At 35.6% G+C, this 15,969-nt stretch overlaps 1 protein-coding gene across 1 annotated transcript; it reads right to left on the reverse strand.

Annotated features, from left to right (window-relative positions):
- Positions 1-2,436: 2,436 nt before the first annotated feature.
- LOC109079119 (methionine aminopeptidase 1-like) lies at positions 2,437-14,069 on the reverse strand. The gene is given in 12 exon segments (XM_042768744.1): positions 2,437-3,475; positions 4,828-4,893; positions 5,022-5,165; positions 5,370-5,501; positions 6,288-6,426; positions 8,095-8,178; positions 8,400-8,491; positions 12,043-12,103; positions 12,236-12,345; positions 12,437-12,488; positions 13,900-14,045; positions 14,048-14,069. Coding segments are annotated over 12 exon segments (1,215 nt in total). The 3' UTR covers positions 2,437-3,308.
- Positions 14,070-15,969: the final 1,900 nt, after the last annotated feature.

The following is a 15,969-nucleotide window of genomic DNA, read 5'->3' on the forward strand; positions in this document are numbered from 1 at the left end:
AGTTCCAAACAAGTCTCTGAAAAAAATATACATCAGAGATGTGCTCATTTATGAATCAATGATTCAGATCTGTGAAATGACTCGTAGACCACACCTATGACTACTTAACTACTGAAATAGCATGCAAAAAGCTGTACATAAAATTAGTAATATGTAAAATGTAAAGTTTTCATAAATAGTTAGGGGAAAAATAACTTGATAACCTACTGCTTCCAAAAAGATTCTGAAACTGATCTGACGTGACGTTTCTATGTTGCAATTGCATTACAGAAAAGAAGAAAAAAAACATTTAAAACAAAAAGAGCAAAATCAATTGATTTTCAACACTGATATTCCCAGTGATGAAGGTCATCAAACATCATAATAAATCCAGTCATCCCACAATGAATGCAAAAAAAAAAAAAAAAAAAAAAAAAAAAATTAACACCTGATTGTTCACCAAAAATGAAAATTCTGTCATCATTTACTGTATGGCTTTCCTTTTTCTGTGAAATGCAGAACAAGATATTTTGAGAAATCTTTTTTTTTTTTTTTTTTTTATCAGCAATCAATACTGTGGTAAACTGATGTTTTGGTTGGCTGGACTGATGTGAAGGATTTTTCTGCCTGGCCAATTCAGTTCATATTTGAGAAAAAAAAAAGTGAAAGGATCTCTGTTTGAAGGCAATCAAGCTGTCAGTTAATGCTTTCTATGGCTTTGAGAGCACATGCCTGTGCCTGTATTCATTTCTGGTTATATGAAAAAGGTATTCAAAGCTTTCTCCGGTTTAAATTTACTGCTTTATTTATTGTCTCATTTACCATTTCCACTCTGTAATACAGTTATTTTCATGTTTGTCTAATGGATTTGAAAAAGGTATTCAAAGCTTTCTCCGGTTTAAATTTACAGTTATAATGGGGTTTTACTAAAAAAAAAAAAAAAAAATTCAACTCATTGGATCTACTGGAATCACACAGATGGCCTTTAAATTCAGAATGGCAATTTTCAGCGAAAGGTGGCCAGTTTGTATCCTTGTTTACAATCTTCTCAGTTTCTCTCAAATGCAAATCAAATGTTTTTTTTTTTTTTCCTAGAGCAATATAGATACTCAGAAATAAACTGATATTAATCACTTTGCCCTCTTAGCCAGTGGCAGTGCCAGGATGTCTTCATAGGGGAGGCCAGGAAGGGGCCAGCAACCAGTCTGGGGTGGCACAGAAATCTTCATTATTTCTACATAGAAATGGATTTGACTATAAAGTACTGGACAGTTTTAGGACCTAAAACACCTACTTAATTGTAATTGAGAATTGAGTTTTGATAATTGAGTTTTTACATTTGAGATAGAATTGGATCAAGTAATACTGAGTAAATGACAAGTTTTGTGTTATTTTTGTATTACCTAGGTTCCAGGTATTTTAATAAAAGGGCTCACTAAAGCTTTATTGGCCAGTCAGCTTGGTTCTGGTTCTAAACAGCCCCAAAATCTTGTTCTCCATCATTGCATATATGCCTACTCATTGATGAGACATGCAGATAACTATAGTCAACCTTCACTGCATTTTATATAATCAATGAACTCTGAACAAGTTATCAGTCAGTGTTTAACATTCTATTACTTGTCAAAATGATTTCATTGCAGCACTTTTGTCATATCTAAATTAGGCTCTGCACATAGGTAAATAATGTAAGAATGTAAAGTTATTGTAAGCATTTAAATGGTTTCATTTTCTTTTCCTTTTCATAATTAAATAGGTGCATATTTTCTAGTACAACTGCACTTTGCTCACATTTGGCCTACTTGTTCATTAAATTATAAACAAAAACATATCATCTTGCGCCCTAAGTGATCTTGAATTGCAGAATATTTGAGTAGACGTGTGTGTGTGTAAATACACATACGCAACAATTTCAAAAAGTGGTGAACTAGTGCAGTATAAAGTTAGTTAGGTTTTAGGTCGCCGGACATTCGCTTTCGCTTGACACGGTTCTATACAGTCGACAGTCCTAAAGATAACACTACCACAATCAGTTTTAACAGTATGCAACCACTTTTTTATTTTAAAACCACCTTTGTGTATGGTAGCAGTAAATTTACGGTTTTAAAGAAGAAGAGATTTTTGGAGCTATATCAGAGCTTTTGGGTGTGGGGGAGAGTGTGAATTTTACAAAATGTTTTTTCTGAGTTTTAATATAGACACTCTATATTATTTTTTAGAGCTATATATTTTTGTAAAGTGTAGAAAGAACTGAAGTGATGGAATGAATCTTACACCTGGCTAAAAATTTAATTGTTTCATCAAAAACGAACAACAATTCAAAACAGATAAATCTCTTGGATGATCTTTTCAGTTACTTTCATAAGTCATTGCTGAAATGTCTTTCCTTTGTGATGATTGTCTGATGTTTGGCCTTTGTTGTAAAATAAAATGTTAAAAATAAAAATAATTCACAAAAAAGGAGAAAATATACTTTAATTCAGCTTGAATACTGAAACAGTGAAACTGATCTCATGAGATGCGTCAAACAGACAAAGAGGCCTCCAACTCCTTTTCAGATTTTCGCATTGCTCTTTAAGTGGCATTAAATAACCAAAGACAATTAAATATCATCTTTTCATTGACTAAGGGTGACTGCAGTGAAAGGATATTTCAGAAAGGCCATCAAACAGGCAAAACATAATTAAACTATTGTACTTAAGCTAATGTTTCCTCTAGGTGTTCACAGACACAGTCACTCAAACACGACACTGGTAGAAGTTCATGAAAAACATTTGTACAATGTTCAATAACGTTACGAGGCACTCTTTTAGCTGTAAAGAGTTTTCATATATCAATCAACATTTGATAAGATTTGGAGAGACTCCAGTGTTTCATCACATCCACTCACTGCATCTCGAACCCCAAAAATGGCTAACAAACACGGTACACTGCAACGAACCAGGCAGACAAACACACTGAAGCAGATTGAGACAGCAAACCTTACACAGTCAACGTGCTCTCTCTCTCTCAAACACACACACAGGTGCACACACACAAAACCACTCACACAGATACCTCTGCCATGTAGACAGAGTGTGGCGACACTGTAACCAGGTTAAAGGCCAATGCCTTTGAATTAACTCAGATCCAAGCTGATTAATGTGACGGTCAGGTGACACATTCAGAAGTTAACAAATCTCCAACTCCTGCCCAAATCCACTGTCACGGCCACGTGGCCAATCATCTCCTGCCCAACAGAGAACCACTGTGTGATTGGCTGATTGGTGATATGGGGCGGAGCTGTTGTATCCTCCACTGCAGAATAGGGCTCATATGACCCCACCATCCTACATTTGGGACAAGAAGTGAGCACGGCCATTATCCTCGAGGCGACGTGTGAGGATATCACAGCCTGTCTCCGTCACGAGTAGCGTGTGCTCAAACTGGGCCGAGCGTTTACCGTCACGAGTGACTGCAGTCCAACCATCTGGCCACGTCTCATCTTGCCAGCCACCTGCACAGAGCAAAGACTCTTAAATATTCAACTGATTACAATATTTAAATCAAATAAAATCTCACATTTGTATAGTTAACAGTATCTGTTAAAAGAAGAAAACTTGCATGTGCAATTGTCAGGGCTACTTTTCAAACGTTTGGGGTTTGTAATATATATATATATATATATATATATATATTTATATTTTTTTTTTTTTTTTTTTTTTTTACATAAATCTCTTATGCTCACCAAGACTGCATTTATTTGACCAGGAATACAGTAAAATCTGTAATATTGCAAAATATTTTTACAATAGAAAAACAGTTTGAATTTATTTTAAAATGTAATTTATTCATGTGAAGGCAAAGCTGAATTTTCAGCATCATTACTCCAGTTTTCAGCATCTCATGATCCTTCAGAAATCATTCTAATGTATTGATTTGCTGCTCAAGAAACTATCAATTTTGAAAATAGTTTAATTTATTAATTTGAGCACCAAATGGCTTAATAATTTTGTGAAACCGACATTTTCTTTTTTGGGCCCTTCAACAAATAGAAGGTTCAAAAGAACAGTGTTTATTAGAAATGTATATTTTTTGTAACATACATGCCTCTCACTTCTGATCGATTTAAAGGGGTCATATGATGGGATTTAAATTTTTCCTTTCTCTTTGGACTGTTACAAGCTCTGAGTGCATGAAGAAGATCTGTAAAGTTGCAAAGACTGAAGTCTCAAATCCAAAGAGATATTCTTTATCAAAGTTAAAACTCTGCCACGCCCCCAAAACAGCTCATTCAAACACGCCCCCACATCTCTACATCACTATGTGGAAATATTTGTGTAATGTCACCCAAATGTTCACGCAAAGAAAGGAGGCGTGGTTTCAGTAACCGCAGTTAGTGTTGAAGCAGTCATGTCAGGGAGATGCTGTGTGTATCTAGTTGAAAGCAAAAGCACTTTATTTGTCCTTCTGAAAGTAGATGCATTTAGGAAGCTTTAAGGTTACTTACAACAGAACAGCAATGCATTTTATGGATGACCGAAATGTGTTTTTTGTACATTAAAGCATGTCAACATATTGTTACTCCAAATACACAAAATAATGATCTTTAAAAAAAAGCATCATATGACCCCTTTAATACATCCTTGCTGGATAAAAGTATTCATTTCTTACAAAATTAAAATCTTACTGACCCTAAAGCTTTGAAGAGAAGTGTAAATGAACAAATCAGTTGCATCTTTGAATGTGTTAACTTTGAAAGCGCCTATTATATTCAACCCCCCCCCCCCTGTAAATGAACAAATCAGTTGCATCTTTGAATGTGTTAACTTTCAAACATGAGACAATTGTTTTGTGACTTGTTTCTACCTTCGCAGATCATGGGCTCAATCGTGAACACATGACCAGGTTTCATCACTCCTACTGCTTTATTCTCTGTAAAAATACATAAAACAAGGACAGTACAAGCTTTAAGTGTACGAGCTTTCTGCAGGTTCAATTACATCTCAGTGTGCAATGCTTGTATCATTCAGATGGGGTCTTTCTGACAAGATGTTACTCACTGGCATAGTGCGGTACGTTTGGTGCCGTGTGGAACAGTTTGTGAATGCCGTGGCCACAGTAGCTCCGTACCACAGAGAACCCATTTGCCTGCGCGTGTTTCTGGATGATGTTTCCCAGCTCACGATAACGGATACCAGGCTTCACTAGACACAAGACAGAAAAAACCTTCTTCAGGTCACATCACCGATATCCCTCTGTACAAGTCTGCCCTCTAAAGATCATTAGTGTACATCACATCACACAAATATACTACACTCCATAATCTAGCCCAACAAAAATGAATCAAACTCAGTCACATGGAGTCTGTTGAATGGTTTAGTGTTGCTTGCATGTGCTTTCATACTCACCAGAGTCAATGGCTTGCATTAGACATTCATAAGTGGTCTGAACCAATCTCTTGGCTCCCTCATCTACTTCACCCACGAAAAAGGTTTCATTCAGATCCCCATGGTAACCATTGTGGTAAACTGTTATGTCGACTGCAAGGGGGGGAAAAAATTACATATGATTAGCCAAGTGAACATGTAACATTTAGTGCAATTTACCTTTCTAAGATTATTTCTGCATATGTTACTCAGAACTCTGTAGAAAACTACACAAACAGACACAAAATATGATTATGCTTCCAGCTACTATTATGAGCAAAGTACTCTTCATTTAACAGAAACCCATTGCACAGACTTTCACAATCTGTGCAACAAAAAAAAAAAGGCTGCAGTTTCCATCAAGCCCTGGATGTTCAGCATAAAGTCTGTTTAATGTAAATTTGGCATTCAATTTAAATAGAAGTAGTTCTCAGTTCCCTATGATATTTAAATTAAGGTGACCAATGACAAAACATGTAGCAAGGAATAAAGAGATCTACATGTCACTGGTTATTAGTTTCTTTTTATTATCTATTATGACAGTAACAAGAATAAACTGCTTTAATAATATGGCATTTTGACAGTGGGACCTAAACTGCGCAGAAGGAAATAACATCACTCTGGACAGAACTCTGCGATAACAAGCCAATGCATTCACAGAAATGTGAACATGTGGAAAAATCAGTCACACATATCTCGAATGTGCAGTGAATGTTTATCTGACATCTGGACTAACTGAAATATGAAATATAATGTCAATCTAGAGGGAGGGTGTTTATATCTCTTCATAACAGCCCTCTTGAGGGCAAAAACCAGATATCCCAACAAAAGTCTTGCAAGCAAGATACAGCATACATAGCATACATATACGACTATGATCAAATGTATTCTGATACATACTATTCAGTATGTCCTCCTCCTGGAGGGGACGGCGGTCAGGTATCCCATGACAGATAACTTCATTGACAGAGGTGCAGCAGGACTTGGGAAAGTTGTAGTAGTTCAGAGGTGAGGGATAGCAGTTCCTCGCTGTACATGCTTAACCAACAAATATGGACAAATCGTTTGCCATTAGCATCAACATTCATACAGGCTGTCCTGCTCAAATGAAAACAACAGTAGAATTAAAAGAGGTGAGGGATAGAAGTAAATAAATAACTAAATAAACAAAAATCCAAGAGTTCATATGGTCAAAAATAGTTGTCAACCAATTGTCAAAATTACACTTTTTTTTTTTCCCCAGAATTAAAACTAGTAAACAATATTCCAGCTTGAATCATGACCTTCACAGCAGTGGCTATCAATCAAAAGCCAACTAGGAGGCCATGGCAAACTTCCAAGGAGAACCCCAAAATGTCTTAAAATTATTTCAATTTAGTTACATTAACAATGTTAATTAAAGTCCTATGTATTATGTAAAATAATAATCTGGCAACACATATTATTGAATTTTTTTCCCCTTTTTATTATAACAAAAGTACCAGATGTAAAGCTTAAAGGGTTAGTTCAACCAAAAATGGAAATTAGGCTGCATTTTACTCACCCCTGGGGCATCCTAGGTGTATAGGATGTAAATGTTCCAGACGAATCCAGTCAGAGTTATATTAAAAATAGTTTTTGATTGATTTCAAGCGGTTTCATGGCACTCAATGGTTGTTGCATTCCTTCAGTCCAAAAGACGTGAAATAAAAAGTGCCCTTCCATAAAAAAATAAAAAAAAATAAAAAATAAATAAATAAAAAAAGAGTGTCTCACATGGCTCCGGGGAGTGAACAAAGGCCTCCTGTAGTGATTCAAAACATAATCACTTTAATCTAACTTGAACCAACAGTTGCACACAGAAGCAGTTCTGGGAGCATGACGTATGAGGTCAAAATTGCGCATGCGCCGGTGAGTCTCATGTATAATGAAAGTTTGTTTTTGTTTTCAGGATAAGAAGAGTTTCAAGTTTCCTTTAGCAAAGGAAAATCAGTCTCCTCTTGGCTTATATCGAAATCCTCCGACATTCTTCTCTACAAATCCTTGTTTTGTACTTCTAATTAGTGACTGTTGTTTTGTTTTGATCCCTCCGCTGTGTTTCTGCATGAGTCACTTCTGGGCGGTGCATGCGTAAAGCTGACTTCATACATCATCCGCCTGGAACTGCTTAGTTTACAGCAGTGAGCACAAGCTAGATTAAAGTGATTATTAAGTTTTGAATAAGGATATTTTTCTTACAAAAAACGCATCAATTCACTACAAAAGGCCTTTGTTCACCCCCCGGAGCTGTGTGAGACTTTTTTTTTAATGGAAGGGCGCTTTTTATTTCACGTCTTTTGGACTGAAGGAATGCAACAACCATTGAGTGCCATGAAACTGCTTGAAAGATCAAAAACAATTTTTAATATAACTCCGACTGGATTCGTCTGAAAGAAGAGAGTCATATACACCTAGGATGCCCCAGGGGTGAGTAAAATGCAGCCTTATTTTCATTTTTGGGTGAACTAACCCTTTAAATAGGAGGGACTCTTGGACAAAGTAGGCCTTGGAGTCAAAAAGGTTGAGAACGACTGATTTACAGCAAATAAAAAAAAATAAAAAATTATTTTGAATGCATAAGAAATTTCACATTTCCCTTAGAAAATCTATATTTAAACATTCTGCACTGATCAGACTACTACTTTGCAATATTTAGATTAGAAAAAGAAAAAAGGCTGTGAATATTTACCAAATGCACTGCATGGTCGATCTCCTCCGTCGTCACTCCAGGTTTCACCATCATGGCAGCAATGTCAAGGACTTCTCGAGCCAGCTGAACGAAACATATTGCCTTTATGTTTAACAATTTAAATCTTTTTTTTTTGTGTACTTGTGATAGACTTGACAGACCGTAGAACAAACTGCCAGAACAATCAGTGTTCAAATAAAGGCAAAAAATGGCTCTCACAACACCCAAAACTTCAACTGCTATATTTCACAGTTATTATTCTTCAAGTTCATACAAAGTTATCATATGTTATGATGTTGGTTTACCTTGCACACAACTCTCATGCCCTCAATCTCTTCAGCATTGAGGATCTTAATCTGAGACGTCCCTTTCATGGTCTGCTCGGACTCTGACATTCCTGCAAGCAGTGATGAATTAAAGTTAAGTAAAATACACAGATACCCATCTACCCACAAAAGCATCTTACTATCACTCAAATATAAAAACTAGCTCTGCCTATTGACCTTCACCACAACAGAATATCAACAGCACGGTGTCCAGTCAACTAATAAAGACAACACAACCACTTCTTACAGATAAAAACACACACGCTGATCCAGTGAGGTCTGGGACATGACAGTTTGGCAATGACGTAATCACGGACAGTTCCTGCTAGGGCTGGGCGATATATATATAATTTATATAGATATATTTTTGTATTTAATGTGGAGGTTTTGTTAGATATTTTATTAAATTTTGCAATAATTACAATTTTTTGATGTTGCTGAAATAAGTCTCTTATGCTCATCATAAAATACTTATTGTCTTTTGTAATATATTATAAAATCTAACTTATTCCTGTGATTGTAAGGCTGAATTTACAGCAGCCATTACTCCAATGTCAATTTATGATCCTTCAGAAATTATTGTAATATGCTGATTTGCTGCTCAAAAACATTTCTTCTTATTATCAATGTTGAAAACAGTTTTTTGCTGCTTAATGAATACTTAATGGATACTTAGAAATGAATACTTTTATTCAGCAAGTAATCATTCATTTTGATCAAAAGAGACTTTTAAGCCATTTATATTCTTGAAAAAGATTTCCATTTCAAATAAATGCTGTTCTCTCTAACTTTGTAGTCAAATAATTCTAACAACAACAACAGATCATTTTCCATAAAATTATAAAGCTGCACAACTGTTATCAACATTGGTGATAATAAACTGAGCACCAAATCAACATATTAGAATGATTTCTGAAGGGTCATGTGACACTGAAGACAGGAATAATAGCTGCTGAAAATGTAGCTTTGCCATCACATGCATAAATTATGTTTTAAAATATAATATAAGAGAAAACAGTCTGTTTAAAGGGTAATAATTTTTTTTACAATGTTGCTGTCTTTTACTGTATTTAATAAATGTAGCCTTGGCAACTGGAGAGTATTCAAAAACAACAAAAAATATCTTGATTATACCAAACTTTTGACTGGTAGTGTACCATTTGCACCATGGTAGATACATTTGCATTGTTATCAACTGGCACAACTGCTTTATTTACACGCAAACAACGAAGGAATTCAGAGGAATGGAAAAGAACAGCAGGATGTGCAAAGAAAAAAAAAAACCCAGAGTTTAAATGCTCAAAAAAATTTTATTGAATTCCCAACAAAAACAACTATTTATACACAGATACAACTATGGTAATATCGCCCACCTCTAGCCCCAGCTGATTAACTACATCAGCCATGCAGAAACAGACAGAGCCATGCACACGCTCGTTCACAAAAATACAGTCACACACCCACTGCGGAGCAAACCGCTCCCTGTAACACTGTTAAAACAAAAGGACAACACACATGGGAAGCGGCGGGACTTCGTACCTGCCAACAACCCAACCTCTGCAGCTGCAGAGAGCGAGAAAAGAGTTTCAGACACACACTGCAGCAGCCCAACCCCCAAACACACACACAAAGGTAAATGGAAACATGTATAAGGTGACTTCAGGACCCTCACACACACGCTTTCCCATAGAAGTCCTACTGAATGTACATTAAAGATACACACACACTCCTGACCTAACCATTGGATGCTTTTGAAGACATTTAGACTTTTTCAATACATCACTATTCTACAGTTTGAAAGCCAGGGGCCGGAGACTCAAGGATGAGCTAATAACAGAGGAAAGAAAGGCTGTAGCTATAAGAGCCTAATACCAACTAATCACCACCTTAATGGTTACTTACGGGAAGACTCTGCGGCATCCGTTAATGAAGGACAAAAGAGCATTTATTCACAAAACAGTGATTCATGAGAGCTGCTTCTATACCATAAGAAAAAAAGGTGTTTGTGTAATCTCTTCTATACAAAGACACCTACTGTATTATCGTTTGAAATATCCTTCCATCATGAAAATTGTTTAAGGGCCCCATTAAAGTATTTGAACACTCATTTTAACATATTAATACAGAAAACTGTTTATTTTAAAATGTAATATTTCACAATATTGCAGTTTTTCACTTGATTTGCTTGATTCAGAAAAGATTATGACCACAAAAACATTTGTAAAAAACACATTTTGTTAAAAGTAGTCCTAAATGAAAAGGACTTGGGAAAATCATACAGTAACAGAAGGAGTGGATTATGTGTTCAAATACTTTCCAGGGTCACATATGTAACACCATATGAAACATTTTAGTCATGATCCCTACCCAACTAAATAGCTAACTAAAATAAAATAAAATCACCAAAATGGAAACGCACCATAAAGCATTTGGCCTCACCGTAGGGCTGGGCGATATAGCAAAAAAATTTAATCTAGATTTTTTTCATAACGTTTGAACGATTCTCGATTTTTATGATTTTTAACCAGTCAACTTGAAAATGTAACTACAACATGATTCAAGTAACTTTCTTTATTAACCCTCTAATTAAAAAAAAATCTATTCCAAGTGCACCACACATGAAGTTGTCAACATAATGTAAATGTTAAACAAATCAAATCACTTATTAAATACCTCTGCAAAAAAAAAAGCATGAACTACAATTACATCTTCATTACATCAAAGTTGTCTAATACATATGTTCAGAAATAATACAAGGAAAAAAAACTCAAAAGTCAAGGAAATTCAAATTCAAAATGACTGAAGGTATAACGCCATAAATGTTCTGTAAAACAATGAATAGCAGCTTTCAATCTGTCACCATGATGCAATCATGAAATATCATACATACAGTAGTAGTTCTTTACAGGTTTTCATTCGATTGTGCTGCTTTTCCATTGTTTTTTTCTATGTAAACATGGACACGTTTGACTGTTGCATGCATGAAATGGCATTCTAAAAACCAGCTGCTCAAGTTAAAAGAAGTTCAACCCCCATCTTCCTGCACTTTTACCTATTGCACTGCCCCCGTCACATCTTTGTCAACACAAAAGCGCATTCTGTGTGAATGGCACCTAATGATATATTCTACTTATGGTCTTACACAGAGCGCATGCACCGACATGCTGTTAGATCACTGGATGATTAAGAGAGCATTTAACTCCAATAATGACGATGCAGATGCACCAACAAGATACCAAAAAAAAAACAAATCTAGAATTTTCTGTAAACATAGGTTATCCTTGCACATCTTGATGCACATTTACATTAAACTGTGGTTAATCTGGTCAGACGTGCACTTCTGCAGCAAACACTCCATTTAAAAATCAAACGGCACTTTAGCTGATGAGATGGAGGCCATTAGTTTAAAAGCTTGTATGTCAGTGGCCATTTTCAAGGGTCAAAAGTTTAAACTTCAAACAGACGTAATAATGAACAAGGCAGTCATTTAGAAAAGTGCAATGCCTCAGATAAAGGGCATGGAGCAAGAAGGCAATTGCAGATGACAGAGGTTGATCTGAGTTTTGCAGGGCATAATTTAGAATGAGGTCCAATTTATGTGTGAAGGGATTTGCAATCTTACCCAAAGGATGATCTGCATAGTCTGGTCTCTGGATGTTGCTAGGAACAAACCGTGTTGGGGTCTGAAAACAACCAAGAAAAATAGATTCAATGTTTGCAATGCAAAAATTTGTTTTGTTCTATGATAATGTATGTGTGTTGTAATTATCATGCTGTCAATGATCATGTCCATCCCTGGTGTGCTGCATCCTTACCAGTGGATAATGGGGTCGCAGTTTACCGGTGTATCTGTACCCGGGCCACGGGTCTGTGTTGATTTCTTTCTCCACACAGTTCTTTCCCTCATCTTTTATTTTGTCCTCCTCTGCAAATGAAAAGCCAGATATTAATGATGGCATTATGCAAGACATGATTTGAACATCACTCAACACCGAGACACAATAAAACACACATACTTGCTTTTTTGTGGAGCAGCTTGTGGGTGGCCCAGCTGCCTTTGAAACATTCCTGAAAACACACACACACACACACAAAAAACACAAGTTACGCATACAACTGACTTCTTAAAGAGTCAATGAAATGTAATGCCTGTTAGTTTTGAGGCATTTGTGTGTTAATACATGAAATTACACTACAGTTCAAAAGTTTTTTGAATAAAAATGTTAATAAAAATTGCACTTAATAATAAAGAAGCAATAAATCAAGGTTCACAGCCGTGATGTAAACTAAAGGCTATTGGCTATTTTATAAAAAAAAAAAAAAATTAGAGGAACCTTTTGGTATGTCCTGCTCCAACCTCCTATTTGAATAGGAAGTACATAACCTTAGTTAAAGCATATACTTCAGCACAATTAGAAAGAAAGCATGATAAAAAAAAAATGTCCCATATAATAGCCTACATTACAAACCTCTGCACCATTTTATAGTATCACATAAAAGAAGATATTCTCAAGAATGTCGGGGTCCAAACTACATCGAACACTACTGACTTACAGTATAAGAAAATAAAAACACAGTGGCGATCCACAGAGAAGAGAAATTCATACAGGTTTAGAAATGCATGTGGGTGAGTTACAGCGGCTCATCTAATAAGGGCGGAAGTTTGAATCAGATGGAATCGGTGGAAAATGTCAAATCAGATATATTGGCCTTGGTAGCACCCTGTCATCATATCAACCTCTCGACTCAGCAAGCAGAAGAGCAGATCTGCCCTGCAACAAGTGCTAGAGTCCAAGCAGTTGTCTCAAAATGTACCGAGGTGTCTACTTAAACAGCATTTTTTTTGAGAATAGGCCTTTAAACATTCGTATGACGCCCAAAAATGCTCACTTTGCTGGCCACTCCTGGGTTTTGTCTCAAAACCCAGTGAGCTGCCAACCTAGACAGCATTTTTGACCATCCTGGCCATGAAACTCATAAAACACAAATGTGATACCCACAATGCTGTCTATATAGGCAACTCACTACGATTTAAGACACAGCCTAGAAGTGCCAAGCAAAATTAAACGTTACATTTCCTTTCAGGCTGCACAGATTTATGCATCCTTTTGTTTAGAGACTGGAAATAAAATAACTAAATGGTTGATGTTGTTACTGATTTGACAAATGAGCAGCAGCACGCGAGCCACGCTGAGCTCAAGTCATTCAAAGCACGCTGAACAAATATACAGCTCGCAAATTACATTTCCACTCAAGTGTTTAGGGTTAAGGATCTCAGACAGATTTGTCATCCAGAAAATCATCATGCACAACACTTTGATGTAAACGTCAAAGCTCAGAGTAGGAATTAGTGTCTGATTGTGATGTAAGACAGCTAGCTAGCTAATGCTGAGCTCAGTCCCGTAGGCCGGTAGCGTGTCATGAGCTACAAAACCGAGAGCTTCACTTGTTTCTTAAAGCAAAAGTGTCAGAGCTTCACCTGAGAGCAAAAGTATGAGCCTTGAATTCCGAGTTTGATGCAGGTGGGACACTGGAGCTTCGCTTCGCTGCAGCAACCTTCAGTCTCGCACTCCCGTGTCTCCACCGCCGCCATGCTTCTGCTGCTGTCGGCCAGAGAGAGAGAAGGCTGCTGTCTGCTGCTGCAGTCATCTGAGACAGAGTTGCCAAGTCCACTTATAATACGCGACTTTGGCCATCTTCTTGCGTGAAAAAATCCCGGGTTGCGGTTTTGTGGGATTATTTAAAAAAATATATATAATAATAATAATAATAATAATAATAATAATAATAATAATAATAATAATAATAATAAATAAATATAATAAATAAATAAAAATCTTTCTGAAATTGAGTTATTTAAAAAAAAAAAATGATGGTTGCTTGTTAGGAAAATCTTACAAGCAACTTCGTTTCTTTACATAAATGTTCTCCAATGCATTGATTTTGACTGAGACTCTGTCTGCTCACAGCTCAGATTTACCAAGGGTGCCAATATTAATGGTTGCCATTGTATATTGTTTAGATATTACACCATTGGTCTTAGAGGCAATTCAATTTTTAGAGCTCCTCAAAGAATTAAAATATACATCATATCTTTCTGGAAAGTAAAAAAAAAAAAAAAAAGATTTTCTTTGAATTTTACATTTTGCAAGAAACAGTAATACATTAATGATAAATTTAATATGAAAAGGCTTTGCTTTCAAAAGAGTCACCAGAAAGACTGATATAAAAGTTTGGGGATAATATTTTATTTTTTTATAGTCAATCCAAAATTCTATACATTGACGTAATGAAGCCCAGTTTTCAGAAATCATGTGACTTTGGAGAGTTTGAAACACATGTTTGAAACATGCTCCAAACCACTGATTAAAAACAAAAAAATCATATTTTAAAGCTTCATAAAGCAGACTTTCAAAAGGGCCCATCAACTACAGACCAAATTATACAAATTACTGCTTCCACTTCCATTCATGAGAGAAAACACTATAGTAATAATTAAAGGTGGAACAGTAATGAATAAAATTGCAATCAAAGTGACAGATGTGCAAACGTGCATTGTGAAGTTTGCATCGCCTGGCAATTTTATTGACATTTTGTGTAGCTAAAGCCAATTTGCTACTGTGTCAGCGAATTGTATAAGGATTATCAGCAACCCTGCACTATAGATACACCTACAGTATTATTTAAATTTTATTGAATTAATCTTCCATTGTATTTATATTATAATAAAGCATCAGTACCAGGGCATGTTTCTCTTTACTACACTGATCTGCTCCTCACCACAGTAATCTGAACTAATCCTAACACTTGGACTGCACAATAACCACCTGGCACGAATCCCACCCCTGGCTGCCTGATACCTTGCCAATGTGATTTACCTGAACCTCTCGAGCAACAGGCTGAGCACCCTGCCCAACGATCTGACTGCTCTCTGGCTGTTCAGAGATAGCACTCAGACTCAGCGCTCGGTGGTTCTAGGTGAAACACCACACTATAGAGAATTTGTTAGGCTGTATGATCATAACTAAAATTAAGAAAGCTTTTTTTTTTTGCAGTTATTATTTTATTGTATTTTTTACAGTGAAACTTTATTATATTATACATTACTATGTTATTTGTATAATAGTTAAAATTAATAATTACATAAAAAAAAACATTAAAATTTAGGCACGTTGTATTTCATTTAAACTGATTTTTGACTTTTTATCTTTTTCTTTTTCATTTTAAATTTTATTGTTTTTTTGTTTTTTACAGTTTCCTATATCCTATGTTTATATGTTTATGTAAAATTGTGTATTCATTTACTCATCTTCATGTCATTACAAACTTGTCTGGCTTGCTTTCTTCTGCAGAAAATGATAATAATAATAATAATAATAATAATAATAATAATAATAATAATAATAATAATAATAATAATAATAATAATAAAACACTGATTTCCTCCCAGATTTTCTGACATTTGTATTCTGACATTTGCTCTCACAAAACTACTAGACAAATTGTTCCACACAAGATTTTCTGACATTTGTATTCTGACATTTGCTCT

This window comes from Cyprinus carpio, chromosome A13 (assembly GCF_018340385.1).
Source record: "Cyprinus carpio isolate SPL01 chromosome A13, ASM1834038v1, whole genome shotgun sequence".
Lineage (NCBI taxonomy): Eukaryota > Metazoa > Chordata > Actinopteri > Cypriniformes > Cyprinidae > Cyprinus > Cyprinus carpio.